General features: G+C 41.4%; 1 protein-coding gene across 1 annotated transcript in view; it reads left to right on the forward strand.

Moving 5' to 3' along the window:
- Positions 1 to 21,197, forward strand: part of SKAP2 (src kinase associated phosphoprotein 2) — a 102,367-nt gene that overhangs the window by 16,523 nt on the left and 64,647 nt on the right. Inside the window, exon 4 of the mRNA XM_081164865.1 lies at positions 3,386 to 3,493. Within this exon, the coding sequence (XP_081020991.1) occupies positions 3,386 to 3,493 (108 nt within the window). The remainder of the gene's footprint in view (positions 1 to 3,385; positions 3,494 to 21,197) is intronic.

A 21,197-nucleotide genomic window follows, 5' to 3' on the forward strand; every position in this document is an offset into this window, starting at 1 on the left:
CTCCAAGAATATGAGGAGGTAGCCACCAGGGAAAGGATGGGTGTCCTCCTCGTTATTTTAGCTTGTTCTCCCTGTTTTGGTCCCTTCTCTTTTCTACCCCATTCTCCCATGTTTTTCCTTTCAGTTCTCCCTTGGTATCCATCAGCTGTTGAGTGGCATGGCAGTACAACACTGTGGGCTGGCATGGTGTCAGTGATGTGGGCTAGACATTTTTCCAATGCTCTAATAAATTGATTGGGACCTGTTTAGGAAAGTTTTTAATATTTGATGTTTTATTCTGTTTTTAATCTGTTGGGAGTCGCCCAGAGTGGCTGGGGAAACCCAGCCGGATGGGTGGGGTATAAATAAATTATTATTATTATTATTATTTGACATATTTAGTATGCATGACATAAGAAGTGCTCTGTGTTAATTTTATGTTCTGTGTAAAATTTTTGACTCCCCACCCCAAAGTATTCAATTGGAATATTTGATTCTGGGGTCATCAGCAAAGTGCATGTAATGTGGCTTGAATACTTTCTTCAAATATGTGTTGAATATTGATATTTATTACATATGCATACACGTTTATTACATATGCATGCACACTTCCTAGGATAGTCACCCGAAAGACTGGAGTTTGGGCTGCAGCTGGTCGTGACTAGAGTCGGTGTTGTGAGACTTTAGCAACACAAAGTGAGGCCGTTGCACTTTCCCTCTTCCTAAAGTTCTGTGGCTGCCCGCCCTTATCATTGGTCTTCATGATCTAGTACAGAGATCCCTTCCTTAAGTAAGTTATCAATAGTGGAGAATAATAATAATAATAATAATAATAATAATAATAATAATAATAATAATAATAATAATAATAATAATAAATTTTTATTTATACCCCGCCCTCACCAGCCAAGGCTGGGCTCAGGGCGGCTAACAAGCAACAATAAAAACAAGTTGAATGAATACAACTTAAAAACAAGATTAAAATACAACATTAAAATATTAAAATGCAGCCTCATCACAGGAGGAGAAAGGAAAAAGAAAGAGGGGGAGGGAATCAAATTGGCTCCAAGCCAAAGGCTAGGCGGAACTACTCTGTCTTACAGGCCCTGCGGAAAGAAATCAGATCCTGCAGGGCCCTGGTCTCATGAGGCAGAGCGTTCCACCAGGCCGGAGCCAGTGTTGAAAAGGCCCTAGCTCTGGTTGAAGCCAATCTAACTTCCTTAGGGCCCAGGACCACTAGGGTGTTGCTATTTATGGACCTTGAGGTCCCCCGTGGGGTGGTCCCGTAGGTACGAATAATTGCCTATGGGGTTGGGGATTTGTGGATCCCTTCTGGTGGACCTTAAAATTAGAAAGAAATTGCCATGTGATCTGGCCTTTGCTTGGCTTGCTTCCCATTTACGACAGAGAGGTTTCTGTGATTCCACACTGGCTCTGGTCTGTGTTCACAACTCTGTGACAAAATGAGGTTGAGCAAACCTCTGTTACTTTATCTTTCCTGTTTTCATCATTCCTTAATGATTCAAATTCACAGAGTATTATAATGTATGTAAGAAACACTTTGAAACTTCAGTTTAGAGATTTTGGATTAACGAGACTGCATTTTTCAAACACATGGGGATATTCTGTTCTTTCTGTAAGCTGTAAATGTTGCTTTCATCAGCATTCCAGGGCCTGAAAGATACTCAGAAGGCGCACTCATGTGTTAGCCGGAAATAGTTGCAATTATTTTGATTCTGTACATTGTGGAGGATTCAGCTAAGACACATCCAGATTACAAAAAAGCCCTGGGAGTTGTAGCTTTTGGGGAAGCACAATGTGAGCTAGACAAATAGCAGTTGTGCAGGATTTAAATTGCTGTGGAATTTGGACACTAATTATTATTTTGTGTTCTGCCCTTCCTTAAAAAAAAATGCTTTAGGAGGCGAATATTTCACGGAGGGCATTTTACATTTATTTTACATCTGAAGAGAAGTTTTTAAATCCCTTGTGTAACCTCTCTGCTCCTAATAGTAATGGGGCTCAGTGCAACACACTTTAGTTGGTTATTGTTGCAAATCAACACTGTGAAGCGAATGTTCAAGTAGCCATGGATTTGACAAGCGGCAGAGGCTAAAGGGCCCATTCATATGACCAAGTGGGTGTTATGTGAGTGCATGTGTTGAGTGGATCTATGCTGAGTTTGGCATGTGGCATTTACCCTACCGCAAGGCTGCTGAAAAGTGGACTGAGTGATGGCATGATAGATATAGGTTGAACTGGCAGGTGGATGGGTGATGAAGCGTTCATGTCACAAGTATGTCATACCACACATGGCCCAAGATTTGCTGCCGCAGCAAACGAATGTTTACTACAGGGAAACCTGACTACATTGTTCAACCAATGGCATGTCAGCGTTGCGTGGCTGTTATGCTGGAATGGTCAGAGAAAGCACTAAATCAAATGTTACGTTTAAGCACATATTGCTGTGTAGCTAATAAAACATGGTCCTCCCCCCCCCCCGCCCCCAGTTAATAAATGAATTATTGCATTGGGTTTCTGCTGGAAGGGATATTATGGTAGTTAATGGAATCTGTAGCTAGATAGTGCTGACAAGCCGTTCCTCATTCAAACACTTCATGTTGGATCCAAAGTAAAGTTGAGTTTATTTTTGCATTTATATCTCCTTTCCTGCAAGGAGCTCAAGGTGGTATATAGAGCTATCGTCCTCCTCCCCATTTTATCTTCACAACCCTGTGAGGTAGAGAAAGTAACTGGCCCCAGGTTACCCAGTGAATTTCATGGCTGAGTGGGGATTTCAACTAAGATTGAAATTAATGGAATGTTAACCATGATTTGAGCATCATGTTTTATGATTTTAAGCTCAGCTAATTTTACTTTGGATCCAACTCTTCTTTCTCATTCTTTACCATAGGATAAGGTTACGAGATATCCCCCGTTTCCCGGGGACAGCCCCCAGATTTCCAAATCAGTCCCCTTACAAAATCCTATCATTCTGACTGAAGTTGAAAAGTGTCCCCGGATTCACTGAAAAAAATCTGGTAACCTTACCACAGGAGCCGATTCCTATTGCCCCCTCCAATAAAATATTTGAGCCCCCCGCCCCAAGTTGTTGGGCATAGTCATTCAAATGGTGTATGTGTACCACATCTTGTGATTAATTTTGTGGGGTGAGGCTTACCTGGTCCCCCTCCCCCATTTTTGGCAGCCCTGTTCTTTACTGTTCTTTGATCTCAACCATCCTTCTGAGGTAACTGGATCAAGGGGAAAGCTTATTGTTGGATTCGGGTTGGGGTTTTTTGTTTTGGTCATGCTTTACTTTCAAATTCAGCTCGTGATGAATATGTGTATAATTAAACTGAAAGGAGCCTGTTTTAACTGCTGATAAATATTTTGGTTTGTGCAGGAGAACTTGAAGATGGGGAAGAGCGTGAAGGCCCTTGCCCTGTGCCTCCTGACAATATCTCTGTAGCGTCTGACCGCTGTGATAAAGAGGATGAAGGCCCCTCTGATGGTAAGTGGTTCTCTTTGTCTCAAGGTACCATAATCACAGTGATTTGGGAGTTTCGTTGGCCGCCAGTGTCTCTGAGCTGGTGCAATTCTTGGGAAACAGATGAGCAGCGAACCATGTGGGTCCTGTTCCTTACCTTCACAAGACCCTTAAGGAACTGAAGAGCTCTCTCTAGTGGCTAAAATAAGATACAGTGGGATTTTTAAAAAATGCACACTTGCTTGTTTGTTTCAGTAACCAAAACAGATCTCTTAGTTTTTCCTCCTTGCTCTCGCACAAATGAATCAGCAACTGATACACTCGGATTTCTTTTCTTTAGGACAAATCTCTTCTTAATTCAGCATCAGATTCTTCCTTAATTTTATTGTACTTGTTTTATTTAGTGTATAAATAATGAAAGAGAATTCATTTGATGGATTTTTGTTTTTTGTATGTGGCACACTTGAAACAGAGCGAGTTCATAAAATATTAAATTAATTGTTCTTATGGTGTGTCTTCCTGTTAATGTACTGACGTTTCTCGATCAAACAATTTTTGGTGCTTACATTTGAACAGTACTCCCTCCCAGTCCAAGTTTATTATATATCAAATTTTAATCATTCTTACATTTTTGAAGATAAGAACAAGTGAATGTTCTATGGGGATTATTGCATCATTGTTTGCAGCTATCTCTTTCTGCTAGTTGACAGTGTTGATAGATCGCAATTTGCATGCACATAAAAGTGTATACTAATTAGTTGTTCCGAATTTTAGACTTGGAAGCGAGCAACTTTTTCTTCCTTTCTGTCATATGATGATCAAACTGTGTAGCTCCAACTCAATTGCTGTTTGAAAATAATGCTTCCCTGCAACATGCTACTCCACATTTTATGTTTTTCAGATTATTCCCTTTGGAAACATATATTGCTTTTATGAGGTATAAAATTATATCTATTGCAGAACAGGGATAAGTCAAATATGTGCATAAGTGATGAACATTCTAACAACTGATTCAGAAAACAGGATCTTCACATTTATAGAACTCTGCAAACGGAGTTCTCTTCTGCTGAATTCCACTTGCTCTACAGTAAAGGAAAAGCGAGCAATAAAATAACCTTTAGCTTTTGACTACCCCTTTTATATTTGTTGGCAAAACAGATTCTATGCAATTTTTAGATAAATCTCTCCCCCCTCTCCCCCTGGCGTTAAACGGTGCAAAGACAGAAGTGGTTTATACTGTAACAAAATATGCAGCTGTGTTTTGCTGCCTATGGCTTACTGCACACTGGGCATAACGAAGAGGTTGCGAGAAGTGTTTTCTCCTTGCTAGTTTAAAAACGGACAACCATTTTTGTTTGCGAAAGCGAATTCGGCGGTGCTGACTCTCAAGCATTAAGTGCAACCGATATGAATGTGCGGGTTATCTGAGAAGCTTCCAACGTCGTTGCTGATTTTATTTATTTATTTATTGAAATTTTTTTTGATGCCGTCTTTCAGTTAAAAAATAAAAATTTGGGGTGGTGTACATCACCATCCGAAGCTGAAGCAGACATTAAAAACATCATTGATTATTAAATGAAAAGTAAAGATGCAACACCCCCTTGGCTCCTTCCTCTCCTAGTTTGGGCAACCAATTGTGGAGTGGCTGTTTTAGTATTGGTTTCTGCTTAGGGTGGTGGTGGGGTTTTGGGTTTTTTTGGAGAGAAACTACGGTAAGTGTAAGCGCTGATCAGTTTGTAATGCTAAGCGAGCTGCTCCATGGTTTGTTTACAACTGGGGCAGGATGTGTAGCAGGTGCATTTGAGCAGTGTGCACTAGCATGCTGCTCATTCAAGTTAAACCATAATTTCAGACTATGGTTTGTTGTGATATACAAACTAAGCAATTATGAATTTTGCTGTTGTTCCTTAGTTAAATATCAGATTTATCCTTCTCTGGTGCGAATTGTGCTCGCTTTGCTCTATGTCAGACATTTTGATATCTGCTCCGTAAGTCAAAATAAGCAAATCTGTATTTATCTCTACGCAGCCAGCAGATCACGAAGGCTTCTGTGTACAGAGAAAGAAGTTACATTTAAGGTCAACTTCCACCAAATTGAGCCCATTGTTTCTCTTCAGACTTGTTTCAGTTGTTTGTGCTTTTGTTGGCATTCAGTGTTTTTAAATGCACAAACTTTGTTTCAGTATCTCCATGTGATTGTGCACACCTAAAATATTCATATTCAGAAATGGGTGTTAATATTGCAAGAACACTTATTGAGAAGAATGAAATCGCTATATGTCCCAGCAAACTGTTTTTCTCCATTTAAATGGAAACCACTACACTCAGTAATTATAGCACGCCTAAAGAATTAAAGCACCATTTTCAAGGTTTTTTAAACAAATAAATAAATCAACTTTTGATTTGACTTTGGGGTTTTGTCGAAAGATAATTGAGAATGTGTAGCAAAAATCTGCTTGCAGGACTGTAGGTACATTGTCGTATGGAAAAAAAATCCTGCTTTTTTGTCTGACCTTTGACTAACAGTGTGCATTAATTAGAAAGAAGGTAATTATTTTTAACAGTAACTACAGTATAACTAAGTTAGCCCAGGTCATCAGAAGGCCTTTTTGTCAAATCTGATGAAGTTGTTTTGTCCTTTCGGTTGTCGCCAAGTGTTCGGCATGAACTCGGGATCCAAACGTTGATCGATTATATAAGCTATAAACATGTGTTTGTTTTATTATGTCGATAAATTTCTGTACGGCTTGAAAATATCAACCCTCTGCCCCCTCCATATCTCTATATGTATTTAAAGTCTGCCTCCTCAAACCCACCCCCACTTTGTTTTCTAACAAATATCCCCCACCCCACCGTTTCCTTGGTTCAAAAGTTCATCCCATTCCCCAATGGCCACCTAATTTTCCAGTTATTCCCTCCAGCCATATGTGTTTGGGTTTCTTTTATGCTTTATTAGGTACTGTAGTAAAGTGGCATAAGTTATATCTTCTAATGAAATTCAAGCGCACTTCAGTGATGCTCTGTCTTGATTGCCGGCAGCAATTAAATTGCACGGGAGGAGAAGCGTGCAGAGTCCCAGACACCTTAGAGAAAGAGGTTTAGCAAGACGAGGGGAAGGTGGAAAGAACTGCCAGGGAACAGACCTCGGAATAAAGCAAGATGCAGAATTCTCGCCAGACGCCCTGTTCCTGGCCGGCTTTTATTTTACTGGCTCGCAGCCTGATTGATAGCCAAATCATAACTTGCTATATGCTAACAGGCAGAGTTCACTGGTAGGTTATTGTGAACTGATAAAGGGTTAGATGGAGTTTTGATTTTCACACTGGAGCCGGCTGCACCAGATTAATGGAATTTCAATGAGAGGCTGGAGTAGTTGCCGCTTTGTCAGAAAAACGGATGGAGATTCTATAGTCATGCCTGCTCATTAATACCAGTTGTCTGAAAGGTGTGGTACTTCTCTATACAAAAGACTCCAGATAATTGATTTTTGAATAGGATTTTTTTTAAAAAAAAAACACAACTTATTGACGACCGGGTTTCTTGCAAAACAAACGACAGGATCTTGTATAGTACAACAGTGTTGCGCGTTCATTGTTTTTCTTAATACGTCTGTGGTGAGGAATAGACCTTGACTTGATAGTGCTATAACCATTCCTTTGATATACTTGGAAATCAGAAAACCTAAGGGGTGTGGTTTTATTTGCAATACATTGTTAGCATGGCTGTTTTCTTGAAAAGAGACGAGCTATTTCCCCTCCCTTCTCCCCCCCCCCCAAATATTGAAATGCAAACACGTCTATAGATTTATAACCGGCAGGATCATTTAATGTTTAAGCAGGGAAAAACTGCAGCAGTTTTACACAGCAAACTTTTCTCTTACATGCAAGCTGGTCTAAGCTCAACTCAGTCATATGTGTGCCGATGACTGCACAGAGAAATGCATGTATACACTACAGTTGCAACTATGTATGGGCATCGAGTGGTATACAAATTTAATAAATAATAACAATAAGTAGTAGCAGGTTTCATGATTGCCACACCCTTTCCTTCCTCCTTCCGCACTTGCAGGAATTGATGCTGAGTATAGTTATCTCCTTTATAGAGTGGTACCTTGGGTTAAGTACTTAATTCGTTCCGGAGGTCCGTTCTTAACCTGAAACTGTTCTTAACCTGAAGCACCACTTTAGCTAATGGGGCCTCCTGCTGCTGCTGCGCCGCCGGAGCCCGATTTCTGTTCTTATCCTGAAGCAAAGTTCTTAACCTGAAGCACTATTTCTGGGTTAGCGGGGTCTGTAACCTGAAGCGTATGTAACCTGAAGCGTATGTAACCTGAGGTACCATTGTATTGACTTTCTCCCCCCGCACCTTGACTTAATCTGAGATGAGCCTCAGCTCCTCTAGAGCAGGCTTCCTCAACCTTTGGCCCTTCAGATTTTTGGACTACAATTCCCATCATTCCTGACCACTGGTCCTGTTAGCTAGGGATCATGGGCGTTGTAGGCGAAAACATCTGGAGGGCCGCAGGTTGGGGATGCCTGCTCTAGAGCAGTGTTCCCCAACCTTGGGCCTCCAGCTGTTTTTGGACTACAATTCCCATCATCCTTGACCACTGGTCTTGCTAGCGAGGGATGATGGGAGTTGTAGTCCAAAAACAGCTGGAGGCCCAAGGTTGGGGAACACTGCTCTAGAGGATGTGGGACAAGCAGAAAGGGTGCTTTTTCTTACCATGTGCAGAGGGTTATAATATGAGTGAAGAGGGGCAGTGACTCAGAGTTCTCCTAGGGTGCCAACTACCCTTACACTGGCTCTGAGCTAATGGACAGCCACAGGTTCTCAGTCCTGTAGGAGTTGTAACATAATAAAGCACAATTCAGGTTTAGGGCTGTGTTACATAGCACTGTGGAGGAAGGCGTACTGGGTTGATTCCTAGTTCACTATTTTCTCTATGGAACTTTTGACCCCTATTAGATTGTAACTTGTTTTCACGAACACTTTTCTGCCAACTTTTTTTCTTGCCATCAAGGATCTATACTGGCTTGCAGCCACCTTGCATTTATGACTTCTCCAGAGTTTTCCTTCTGCCTTGTATCGCCAAGCTTCTAAGGGTAAAAACATGTTCCGTACCCTTTTGGCCATTGTTGGCCAAATCCTCCTTCTCATAGTCTGCTAAATTTTAAACTTCAGTTGTTTGAGACATCTTTCATTGCTTCTGAACCCTTCGTTTGTATTTCACTTCGATGCATCACACTGCACTGCTTCTCGGTTTCCTTTGCAGTCCCTATGCAAGGCCATCATGTTTCATTGCAAATAGTTGGCTATGGGCTTTATAGCAGCATGCGAGTGGTAGAACTTGCGACCAGCCTTGTCTGACATACTAAAAAACGTCTTAAAGCGAGTGATGTTTCAGGGAATCAGTGGTATTATCGTTGCTTGGCTTTTTGCTTTTTGCAAGAAGTTGGGAAAGAGACTCAAAAACAACACTGTGTATCATGTCTTGTTTCTTGGAAAAGTAATGGAGAAAGGGTGTCACACTTGTCTAGTGTTCCCTTTTCTGCTTCAGATCGTATTTCAGCCTTAATTGTGTAGGCTGCTTGTGGGCATCCCATTGACATCCGACTGGCCATTGTGATAACAGAATGCTGGATCAGAGGGTCCAATGGCCTCATCCAGCAAAGCTGCTCTCATATTCTTATGAGAAGTTTAGGTTGTTTCAGCTGTGCAATGAAATAGCTTTCTGCATGCTGGGTCACTGTGCGTGGGGAACTTTTGCCAGCCTGAGGGCCTCATTCCATTACAGCTAAACTTCCAGGAGTCACGTATCAGTAGCACATGAGACCAAAGCTAAAAGTGCGTATTCACTTGCTTTCATGGTCATCTGTTCATACACAGAGATTGCTGACATACCCCTTTCTCTGCCATAGGAATTGGGATTTTTTAAAGCCTCCTATTGGAGTGGAGGAGAATCTTCATTCAGATTTTAGCGTTGTAGGAGGGTTAAACTGTGATCTCAACAATATCATTCCCCCGTACGGCAATTATGCTTGAACAAGGTTCCCATTGGCCCCAGTAGGATATTCACACACCCTCCCCCCAATTGTCTTGCGAGGGATGGGAACAGGGGAGGCTACAGGCCTTGTCTCCAAAGCCATATTGCAGATGCGCTTGCCTTTAAACTTCCTTGCTTGCTTTTGAGTTTTCTCAGTGATTTCTTGCCAAACAACTCTGTGAGTAGAGCACAAAATGCAGCTCCACGGTGCACATATTTCCAATGCCTGTAGGAAGCTTTTCATGGCAGTGCTTAGAAATACATTTAACTAATCCCAATAATTGCCAGCTACCAAATTAGGAGATGCTGCATTGTCAATCACAAAAAATAATAATTATATCTCATTCCATTCCATTTCCATTGGCAGTTAACTTGTCATCAGAATGGATGAGAACCTGTTCACCTAACCAGGTGCTTGATAGTTAGGAGAAAGAAGTTTCTAAAGTAATATTGGGGGGGGGGGAGGCTGCAGAGAGTTGGTGATAATTGATTTACGCTATCACATCTAACTATTCATTGTTTTCATTACTACTTCCCTTGGGCAGTGATCACAGGATCAGGCTGCCAGTCTGTGGGCATAATTTTTCCAGTAATGCCATCTGGCTCATTGGCACTTGAAGTTGTGATGGCTCCTTTGCTGTTGCAATGGACTTTGTCAAATGGCTAGGCAGTTGATTAGAGTTCTTCTGCTAGTGGCTGCTAATTTTCCTGTACTATTGATTTTAATTGGTAATTGTATGCACTTTTCATCCCACTTGTGGACACGTTGAGAATTCAGTACTGTACTGGAGACATTTTGGGAGGATATTATATTGTTCGCCTGTAGTTTGCTTCTAAGAAGTTCAGGTTCCACAATTATTCTGATGCTTCAGCAGAGAAATTAACCCTTCTGGAGTTATCTATACTGATAATGGAAACTATGCTTGATCATTCTGGAGAATACTTTTTATAGTCTATGTGTTCATTTTGCATCGGTAGACAGTGATGCTCCAGATACTGAAAATTTCTGTAATGGATGAGGGACATAACACTTAACTGCCGTCAGCGTTAATCCTGATTTGTTAAGTTTCCTAAACATACAGTGAAACTGTGGTGTAGTTCTGCCTGAGCTGAACATTGCTTTTAGAGGGCATGTACAGAAAGACATTAATGGGGCCTCCTGGTCACATTTCAAGCAAAGAAGTGGCGAAGTGGGAAAACTGCCTCCACTACGCTGCAGCAATGCACATATATAAGAAACAAAATGTAAGACACAGAAAGGCTACAAGATCACAAAAGCAGCACAGAACAATACCTTTTAAAAAGGGTATTTTAAAGCAGCCGAAAAACAATAAGATAGGGAGAATTTGCGGGCAACACAAAGTTGGCCCTCTTTCTGGTAGTAGCTGTCTCCTACAGATAGTGGGGTACTTGCAGGAGATTGTCCATTGAAGACCTCAGTGTAGTTACACATGGTGCCCCAAATTTACCTGTGTACATGTGCTCAAAAAGCAGGTAGCCTGTACCTCTAGAGCAGGCATAGGCAAACTCCGGCCCTCCAGATGTTTGGGACTACAATTCCCATCATCCCTAGCTAACAGGAGCAGTGGCCAGGGATGATGGGAATTGTAGTCTCAAACATCTGGAGTGCCGGAGTTTGCCTATGCCTGCTCTAGAGCCTGGCAACCTATGAAGGATTTCTGGCCCCTTGAGAAATAGACCGGCTCCCAAGAATGCAGAGGTTAGCCATCTGTGCCTTAGCTGGTGCATCCTCCCTTTAATATATATGCATTAGATAATTTTCAAGAATTGGAATTATAAAGCACAATACAGCTTGCATGTACTATAAAAGTATAGTCTCTCTCTTTATTCAAATTCTTCATTGTTATTTCCTCTTTTAAAATTACGCCAGTATTGGGGTGTGTGTGTGTGTGTGTGAATCCCGATATCTGTTTTATCAAAGCACTTAATGAAAGGGTAAGTTTCATTATAGGCTACACTTAACGCTCTTCCTTAAACCCTAAGCAACAGCTTTCATTCATATATATTTCGTCACTGTGTGTATTTCCTTGCTGCAGTCGGTGAAGCACTCTGATTATGTGCAATATTTAATGGTAATTCTGCAGAGAGAGAGTGCTGAAAAATCATACTTGAGAATTACACTCAAGACTTGGAAGAAGGGTTTCGCCTTCACTTTGTAGCTTGCCAAAGCTTAAAATGGACCAGGACGGTAAGTGAATTAAACTCGCATTCAGTAGCAGGGATGCAAAATTCATTATGAAGAAGGGATCCCATAAAAAAACCGCTAACCCGTACTCGGATATTTTATCCTAATAATTCTAGGTGCATTCAGCCTAATGACGGTACTGGGATCCAAACCTTTTCATGCGTCAATGGAAAGCAGCACTGTGTGGACCCAGCTTGTGTGTGGAGGGGTTGCTGATTCTCAATCTGGTCCCATATGGCCACACCGGAGCAGCTTTTGGAGGGGCTGCAAGGGGAAAGGGAGCACATATATGCAACATTGTGCAAGGCTATTTGGATCCCAGCCCATGTGTTCAATTTGTGCACGTTAAAGTTTAGGCTGTTCAGCAAAAAACAACAACGTTCCTCTGTGGAAGGTTTATAATCAGCAAGTCGTGATTGGTTATACATCCTTTCTGAAATTGCATCATATCTTTTCAGCTGTAACTAAAACGTGCAGCTTAAATGTTTCCTCTAATCAATTGTATAGGATGCTGCCAGACCATTAAGATTTATGCCACCGTCCATTAAAAAAGAAAAGAAAAAAGGAAAATCCACGGAAATGGTTTGTTTCACTCAAATGCGGAGATAGGAAATTCTGCCGCATTTTTCTTTAGAATCACGGGGAGCTCGGTGACCTTTTGTGGCAAATTATGTAGAAAGAAAATATTTATATTCATTTAAAATAACCTCCATGAAGAAATAGTCTCATTACCCTGTTTGATCAATTTCTCGTAGCCTGAGCTGTAGCATGCTGCTGTTGCCATTGGGTGATGGAATACACTGAGAAGTGGCTAATGGTGATGATGCTCATCAGGACAGAGTTCAGCCAGCGGTCAGCAACAAATAATTCAAGACTGTTTCTAAGTTTGTGGCTGGTGGAATTTGCTTTTCGCCCCAAGCCAGCAGCAGTGCTGAGCTGGGCTATTTGATTACAAGGGGCATATTTGCCTCTTAGCAACTGCACATTTGCACAACCGACAGAACTATACTGTCTCCAATGGGTCTTTCTCTCTCTCCCCCCCCCAACCCCCTTTTTTGTGATGGTGGAATAATGCTTTATTGTTTCCTGACAGGCAAACGATGCCTTAGTTGTTCCATAAGAGTCTACAACCAATTTTGTATTTGTCCTTTGTAGATTTCTAGTGGTTGCATTGTTGCTGGAAAAAAATGGTTGGGGTGAAGATGTTTGCAGACAGAGCGTTAAGGCCGTACGTTTCTAGCTGCCGAGTTTATAACGCGCTATGTTTTACCGGCAAAGTCAAAATGATGCGTTCTCATCACAGTTTGAAACAGCTTTTCTCAGATATTAACCTTTCCCACTCAGAATAAGGCTTTTAATACCCATGTGTGTTATCTCGCGGAGCACTTCAGTTCTCTTTGACCATAATAATACTGCGTCTCTGTGTTTGGTTATTATGGTAATATGTAAAGAATTTACAATTTCCACAGGAAATGGAGCCTCTGGGAAAAAAACGTGTCAGGAGATGAAAAGTATTTATAACCCAAATAGTTAAGGCACAACTGAGTGAAGAGGGTTTGGGAAAGATGCTTTGAGTTTTATGACCTCAAGAAGCCAGACCAGGAAATCGCACACTGGTTTTTATAGCTTTATGGCTTTCTTCACTCCTCAGCTGTGTTCTGACTTTCGGTGTATTCATAGTCAAATCTTTTGGAAGAATTTTCTTTTCGGCCACTGTGATTTTTCTTAATAATTCTATTATAACAGAACAAGGAGTGCGTTGTCACATGGGGTGTATATTCATATTGTTGTGATATTTAAAACAGGATTGGTAAGGGAGAGATTATTACTTTTACTGTAGGACTTGAATCTTTGATTTTAGATTTTAGTATTGAAAATTTAGGAATCTATAGAACACCCCCCAGTGTATTTTTAAAAAATGTTTAAGATTTCCAAAGTTAAAATAGTAAAGTAATTCTGTACATTACTATGGCTCTCCAATATCTGACAGGAGTTTTGCTTTACATGAAACCATTGTAAATATTATTATTTTGTTTATTTCTCCTCCTTCACCAGCAGCTCGCAGGGCAGATTACAATTTAAAATTCCATATTAAAAACAGTGAAAACAAATTGCAGCCACAGGAATAAAGACAGGATTAAATATATAAGAGTCCACTTAAAATACTAATTTATTGGAATTGTTGTCAGAGTACATCACTAATACAGACGTCTTTATGTGACTAAAGAGGACTGGTGTATTTCCAAACCCCTTTGTAGGGTAACACAAACCCACCCACACACGGTATGGAGCCGATATAGTCTGCAATGCACGTATCTGGGAGTAAAACCCTATTGAACTCAATGGGACATGTCTGAGCAGGCATGTGCAGGATTATGCAGCTAGTCAGTTTTCTTTTTGCACGGTCGAAAGTTAGGCACATCTCACTAGCTTTACATGTCTTTCTGACATATATTTTAGCATTGATGTGAACTATTTCAGCTTTACTAATTTAACTAAAAAGAAAATGAGAACTGTCATGCTAGACTTTGAATACCGGTAAGAGATGCGTAGATCATAGCATTTTAATGGCGTGCAAAATTATTTGCTAGTCAACAATGTGAAAGGTTTTTTTTTTTATCTTTGTTTATAGTTATAACAATGCAGTATTAAAACTGAAGTGCTATTACTGTATGCTGAAGTGCTTTATAAAATTAGCTGGTTGATTTTTTTTCCCTACCTCTTTGAAAGGAGCTTACATAGCATAATTCAGAGAAGCTTCCACCGCCTCCCTGCTTCTCTGATTCACAAAAGAACTTTTCCTTTGAGGGGTTCCCACATATGCACTTGGGCACCAATTAGGCTTCGCTTTGTGGAATGTGGGTAGCTGTATGTGTTTTAGTGAGTTATTTCTTCAGAGTATTTCAATGCAACACAGTTAACATGATACTAATATTTTGAAGTGCTTCCTAGAATATAATCTGTGATCTAGATATATTATCATTGTGTTAACATCAAACGCAGCTGCCTCTTGGGTAGAACTTAGGAAGCTGTCGCAGTGGTACTGTGAACCCACGAGAACATTTTAAAGCCAGGAAATGAGGAATAGCCTATCTAATTAAAGTGACAAAGGGTTTTTTTTTTGCTAGGAAGATGTAATTAACCAACTTGGTATTTGGCCAAAATGCTGAGGTTAAATCCCCCAGTCTTGCTAATTAGACTTTTCAGTTTCATTAACAATCAGTAAAACTTGATTTTCTGAACAGCGACCTAAGCACACTTTGTTCCATCTTGGAAATGCCTTTTGTATTGTTTTCAGGCTGCATAAGATAACCCACCTTGTCTTTTGCGAGCAAAAATGACTGAAGATTTCAGATTTCAGTTGTTTGTTATGTTCTCTTCAGAGGACAGTTTCCCTGAACGAACAAGGATGATACATCGGCAGAATTGCATTAATGCACCATCTTTTCGATTATGAACCACATCTGGGAGGAAAAGGGGTGTGTGTACAGTTTCTGGGGCCTCAAACATCCTTCCTAGCACTGAATCGGGAACCACTTCTTGCACAATGTCAGTTTTGACAGTGCTGACTATCTGTGCCAGGGGAGCAAACCCTGGGCCTTTCTTCAGACATTTGAATAGTGTTGCTGTGAAAGAGGTGGCTGTCTGGGTAGGCATGCACAAACGTGTATACAGGTGTGTTCATGAGGCCCCTTGTCATTTCCAGACCTTCAAAGGCAGAGCCTTCTAACACATATTTCATTCCATTTATTATGACAGCTTTAGTGAGATTAGCTCACCTTCCTCCTGCGTCCCCAAATGCCACCTGAAGCAGAATAGCCACTGGGTTTATCCGGAGATGAGCAGAGAAGCTACTGGGTGACAGGGAGAGCAAAATGGAGGAAAGGATGGCTCCTCTGGGGAAGGCAGCCTTGCCTTGCCTGGAGATATAAAACGGAAACAGCATGGTGAACTCCTAGTAAGTTCAGTGGCTGTTGGAAACGTGTGTGTGTGTGTGTGTGTGTGTCGTGTGTGTGTGTGTGTGTGTGTGTGTGTGTATCTGTGTGTGTGTGTGTGTGTGTAAGGCATGCCCCTCTTTTGACCCCCCCCCAGGGAAAAGTAATAAGAGAAAGTCTCTGGAGGAGCAGAATTGCTTTTTGACAGCATTTGACCAATCCTATCGCTCTGCCGTTTGGAAAATCCATTTTCTAAAATGGCAGGCTGCACCGTACTGCAGGTACCACCCCTCCTGCCGATTGATGGGCATGTCACTAGTTTATACAGTGGTGCTTCGCAAGACGAAATTAATTTGTTCCGCGAGTTTTGTCATCTTGCGATTTTTTTCGTCTTGCGAAGCACGGTGTCGGGAAAGTTTTGGAAAAGCTTCAAAAATCACCAAAGTCTTTAAAAACCTCAAAAAAGGCTACCACACCGCGTTCTATGAGTTGCTCCTCAAAGTCAAGTTGCAACTGTATTAACGGTGTTAAGAAAAAGGAAACAAACTTGCAAGACGTTTCTGTCCTGCGAAGCAAGCCCATAGGGAAAATCGTCTTGAGAAGCAGCTCAAAAAACCCTTTCGTCTAGCGAGTTTTTTGTCTTGCGAGGCATTTGTCTTGCGAGGTACCACTGTATAACACACAATAGAATTTTACAATTATGCTTACAAGTTAGTACTGGTTTTTTATCTTTTTTTTAATTTTCAAGACTTTAATATGAAGTTAAAATAGCAACCCATGAAAACACTTGAGTTGGGTGTTGAATTTCACCAAAGTAAGAAAAGGATATAAATGTCATAATAAATAATAAAATTCCACTTGACTGGGACAAGTTATAGTTCCTTATGCAAAAAGTCATTGTTCAATCCATCCAGGTAGGTGGACTGGTACGCCTATTGTAAACCTTTGCAATGCTCTTATATATTCCTTTGTGGTTATTTTTATGTCAGAAATCACTGTTCTGCTCTGTTCTGCTGACTTCCATTAATGCCATCTGGTTTTTATTTGCATTCCGGTCTCCTTCGAGGAAAGGCATTTGGACCTTTTTTAGTTCGTATTTTTAAAAAAGTAAAATAAGGGAAAGCATAGTCAAAATTTTATGAAACAACGATTGCCGTGAAGAAAATGTTTGGTAAGAAATTGGAGTCTCTCACACAATGCTAGAATTCAGCGCCATTTAATGAAGTCAGTTGGCAGAAGGTTTAGAACTGAGAAAAGGAAGCACTTGTCACACAACACATAATTGACTTATGGCATTCATTACCACAATATGTGGTGATGGCCACTGGCTTAGATGACATCAAAAAGGGTTAGATACGTTCATGGAGGGTGGGTCTATCAACAGCTATTAGCTATGATAACTAAATGAAGACTCCATAAACGGAGGCACCATATTTCTGAATGCCAGATGCTGTGGACAAACAGGGAACTGCTATCATACTCACAATCATCTTGTTAGTTCCCAGAGGCCTCTGTCTGACTGTTGAAGACAGGATGATGTACTAGGTCAGCCTTGCTAACCTGGTGCCCTGCAGATGTCCGGGGCTGATGGGAGCTGCATTCCAAAACATCTGGACGGTGTGAGGTTGGAGAAGGCAGATTTGGGTGGATCTTGGTATCTCCTTCAGCAAAATCACATTATGTTCTCATACGAATGGTGTTCGATCACGTTCATCCTAAGGAGCTCCCTGCTGTATTTTTGTAATTGTCATTAACCTTGAGGTTTTCACTTATTTTGTAACCTGCAATCCCTTTAAGTACTTCTGTACATTTTGATGGCAACCACCAAAGACTCCGAAGCCAAACGAATGTGCTACTTCATACGAGGATGTGGCACTAGCTGTACATGGGGGAATCAAAAGAGCATCCAACAGCCCCAAATGGTAGTGGGATTGTTTATAGACCGAGGAGCAAACTGTGCCATGTTTGAAAGTAGTGCAATGCAGAAAAGTAGCAGTTTACATTACTGAATACCCTCTGATGCCATGCTATGCCTTGTCCATGTTAGAGGGTGGGACTGGCTTTCCTTTATACAGCCATGGCCATATCTGCAGGAGGTTATTCATTTGTTTATTTGATTTATAGCCTACCTTTCCTCCAAGGAGCTCAAGGTGGCATACATGCTTTGCACCCCTCCTATTTTATTCTCACAAGAAATCCTATAAGGGAGGCCTACGATAAGAGCCAGTGACTGGCCCAAGGTCACTCAGTGAGCTTCATGTCTGAGTGGGGATTTGAACCCTTCTCTTCCAGGTCCTAGTCCACCACTCTTGAACCACTATACCGCAATGGCTCCTTGCCTTCTGTGTGTAAGTCTATGCACTTCCGATTTTTCAAATTTGGCACATCCCAATAGTAATTGAATGACACCTGGAACTGGATCATCTGTGGTATTTTAAATGAGAGTCCTTGCATCCTGAGCAAACCTATTTTTTTAATCACTGCAAAGTGAAAACGCCAAGCGTTAATCAAGTTGAATCGAGACCAGAGTGGAGTCATGATGCAGTTGGAGGTATTGGTGAATTGTGTGTGTGCGTGTGTGGGGGGAGAAACCCATTTTAATTTCAGCCTGCCTCAGAATCAGCAACTTTCATGTTTTTACATGAGCAGGCAGATGCTGGCAATGATGTAGCACTGCACATACTAGCAGCAGGGCTCTCCCACTGCTGACAGGAGAAAACACCTCATCTTCTCTTTCATCTTAATCTGGACTTCTGCTTAATAGCTGCTCTGTTGTATTCACAATGCTGTGGGTGATGCGATGTGCACATGAAATTGCTACGTATGCTTGTTTTCCCTCAGCAGTTACAAGAAAGGAACAGTGTGGTGTTTGCAGGTAGGGGGAGAAAAGGAAGTAAACCTTAATGGACGGTGGAGCTCTTTATGCATTTCAGAGCAGGGCTGTTGTGCTCTGAAGCAAGGAACAACATTTGGGAAACGGGCACATGGGGCTTAGGTTTTCCACTGCACTGTGGTCAGATGCTAAACACCCTATGATGATGTGTCTGTTTGGATTCCCGGATAATCGGAAGAGCAGATGCAACAGAAGTGCTTTGAAGAAGCTTAACAATTGTCACTGTCCTCAGACCCTCCAAGTGTCCTTATTTTCCCGGGACAGTCCTGGATTTACAGAAGCAGTCCCAGTTTCTGATTCGATCCCAGAATGTCCCGCTTTTCCTTAGGGCATCCCTGTTTACATTGGAGAAATGTTGGAGGGTATGGAGTTTTCCGACCCCTGAGCCGCCTGAAGGCAGTCCTGGACAGTGGAACCTCGGAAGCCAAACGCCTGTAAACTCAAACATTTCGGCTCCCGAATAATTGAAAACCAGAAGCGATTGTTCCGGTTTTCGAATGATTTTTGGAAGCCAAATGTCCGCCGTGGCTTCCGATTGGCTGCGGGACGCTCCTGCAGCCAATCAGAAGCCGTGCCTTGGAAGTTCAGCGTTTTGGAAGTCGAATAGACTTCCGGAACGGATTCTGTTCCACTTCCAAGGTACGTCTATATAGGGAAGGTTTTTTAAATGTTTCATGTTTTATTCTGTTTTTATATATATTGGAAGCTGCCCACAGTGACTAGGGCAACCCAGTCAGATGGGCGGGGTATAAATAGTAAAAGTATTATTATTATTATTATTATTATTATTATTATTATTAATTTAGTATTATTGAATATTATTACTATTTTCATCAGATAAATGTTGGAGGCTATGTATCCTATGGTAAATGCCTGGCACAGGCCTGGCAGTCTCTTTCTCTTCTAGAAACTCTAAACTAATATGCACGTTGATAGAGTAGAAACAGGAAATTTGGTCTTCAAGCCAGAAGTAATAGGAGTGATTTGGGCGCACTCTAGAGGCAGGAGGAAAGACTGAGCCAACTTGATACTGTTATTATTCCACAGTGCCATAATTGCCATTAGGATGAAATTGATTCCTTTTTGAGGGAAGGAAAAAAAAATGTGGGAGAAACTTCTTTAAAACCCGCCACACATTTATCTTGTGAGATTATACTTTCATTCTGGTGATGAATGTTTGAATGGGAGAATTTGATGGAAACCTTTCAGTATTAAATTCTGAAATATGGAAAAATCCTACCAAACACTTCCAGATTGCCTTCTGTCTGTCTGCCTCGCAAAAGACCCTCAGTTAAATGGACCATCCTTAAATGGTGTCATTAGCTCAAATTGAAAAGACAGAGCCCGAAGCGAAATAATTTAATTGTCTTAAAAGCACTTCCTACTTTGGGTGCGAAGATCTCAAAGCACTTTTTGTCGCCAGGTAATTTATCTAAAAAAATTCTTCTTCGAATTCTCTGTCAGATTGCCGAAAAGTAATTTTCAGCTTTCATTAAAGTTTGAGGTTCTGAAATCTTTTCTCGATACCTACAAATTGTTGGGGAAAGTTTCCTCATGCTCAGCCCCCCCCCCCATGCTAAGTTTCTTCATGCTCCTAGTACTGGCTGCCTTAGAAGAGATGCTTTAAATGCCAAGGATTGCGGGTAAAATTCATGCCTGAAATGAACGTACCTATAGAGCACATGCTGTACATTCCAGGGGTCTGAGGTTTAACCTCTGGCCTCTCCAGTTAAAAGCATCAGGAAGCAGTAAATGGGAAAGCCCTTTGCTCAATAACCTGGAGACTGGGACCATATAACACCAGTCCTGAAAGACCTACATTGGCTCCCAGTACATTCCTGAGCACAATTCAAAGTGTTGATGCTGACCTTTAAAGCCCTAAACAACCTCAGCCCAGTATACCTGAAGGAGCGTCTCCACCCCCATCGTTCAGTCCAAACACCGTGGTCCAGCTCCAAGGGCCTTCTGGCAGTTCCCTCATTGCTAGAAGTGAACCAAGCAGAGGGCCTTCTTGGCAGTGGCACCTGCTCTGTGGAATGCCCTCCCATCGGATGTCAAGGAAATAAACAACTTTCTGACTTTTAGAAGACATCTGAAGGCAGCCCTGTTTAGGGAAGTTTTTAATGTTTGATATTTTATCACTTTTTTATTCTGTTGGGAGCCACCCAGAGTGGTTGGGGAATAATAATAATAATAATAATAATAATAATAATAATAATAATTTCCCTGACCCCTTCTTTCCTGGCAGGGAAGAGAACGCCATTTTGGGATCTGCCATTGGTGCCAAAATGTCTTGGGTCAGCTCTTCCTGGAGAGTCGTTGCCAGTAAGTTTAGGCCCAGTGAGTCACCAGCCTTTTTCAACCAAGGGGCACATTTTGAATTTCTAGAGAGTGATTGGGAGTGCCGGTCACAAAATGGCTGCCTTGCAGGGCATGGCATAACACAATAGAGAGTACGGTCATGATGAAGTTTTTTTCATAAATGTATTTTCATACCAGAAATGGCTTAACCTGTTGAATTCCTGCCTAGAAAGGAAGACAGAAGCAGCAAAAGTGCATTAAAGGGGCGGGGGACTACACTATACAACACACTAATCAATTAAGTGCAGCTCTGATTGACAGTGGAACAATCTCCCTCAGGAGGTGGT

Source organism: Podarcis bocagei (genome assembly GCF_964188305.1).
Source record: "Podarcis bocagei genome assembly, chromosome: 12".
Taxonomy (NCBI): Eukaryota; Metazoa; Chordata; class Lepidosauria; order Squamata; family Lacertidae; genus Podarcis; species Podarcis bocagei.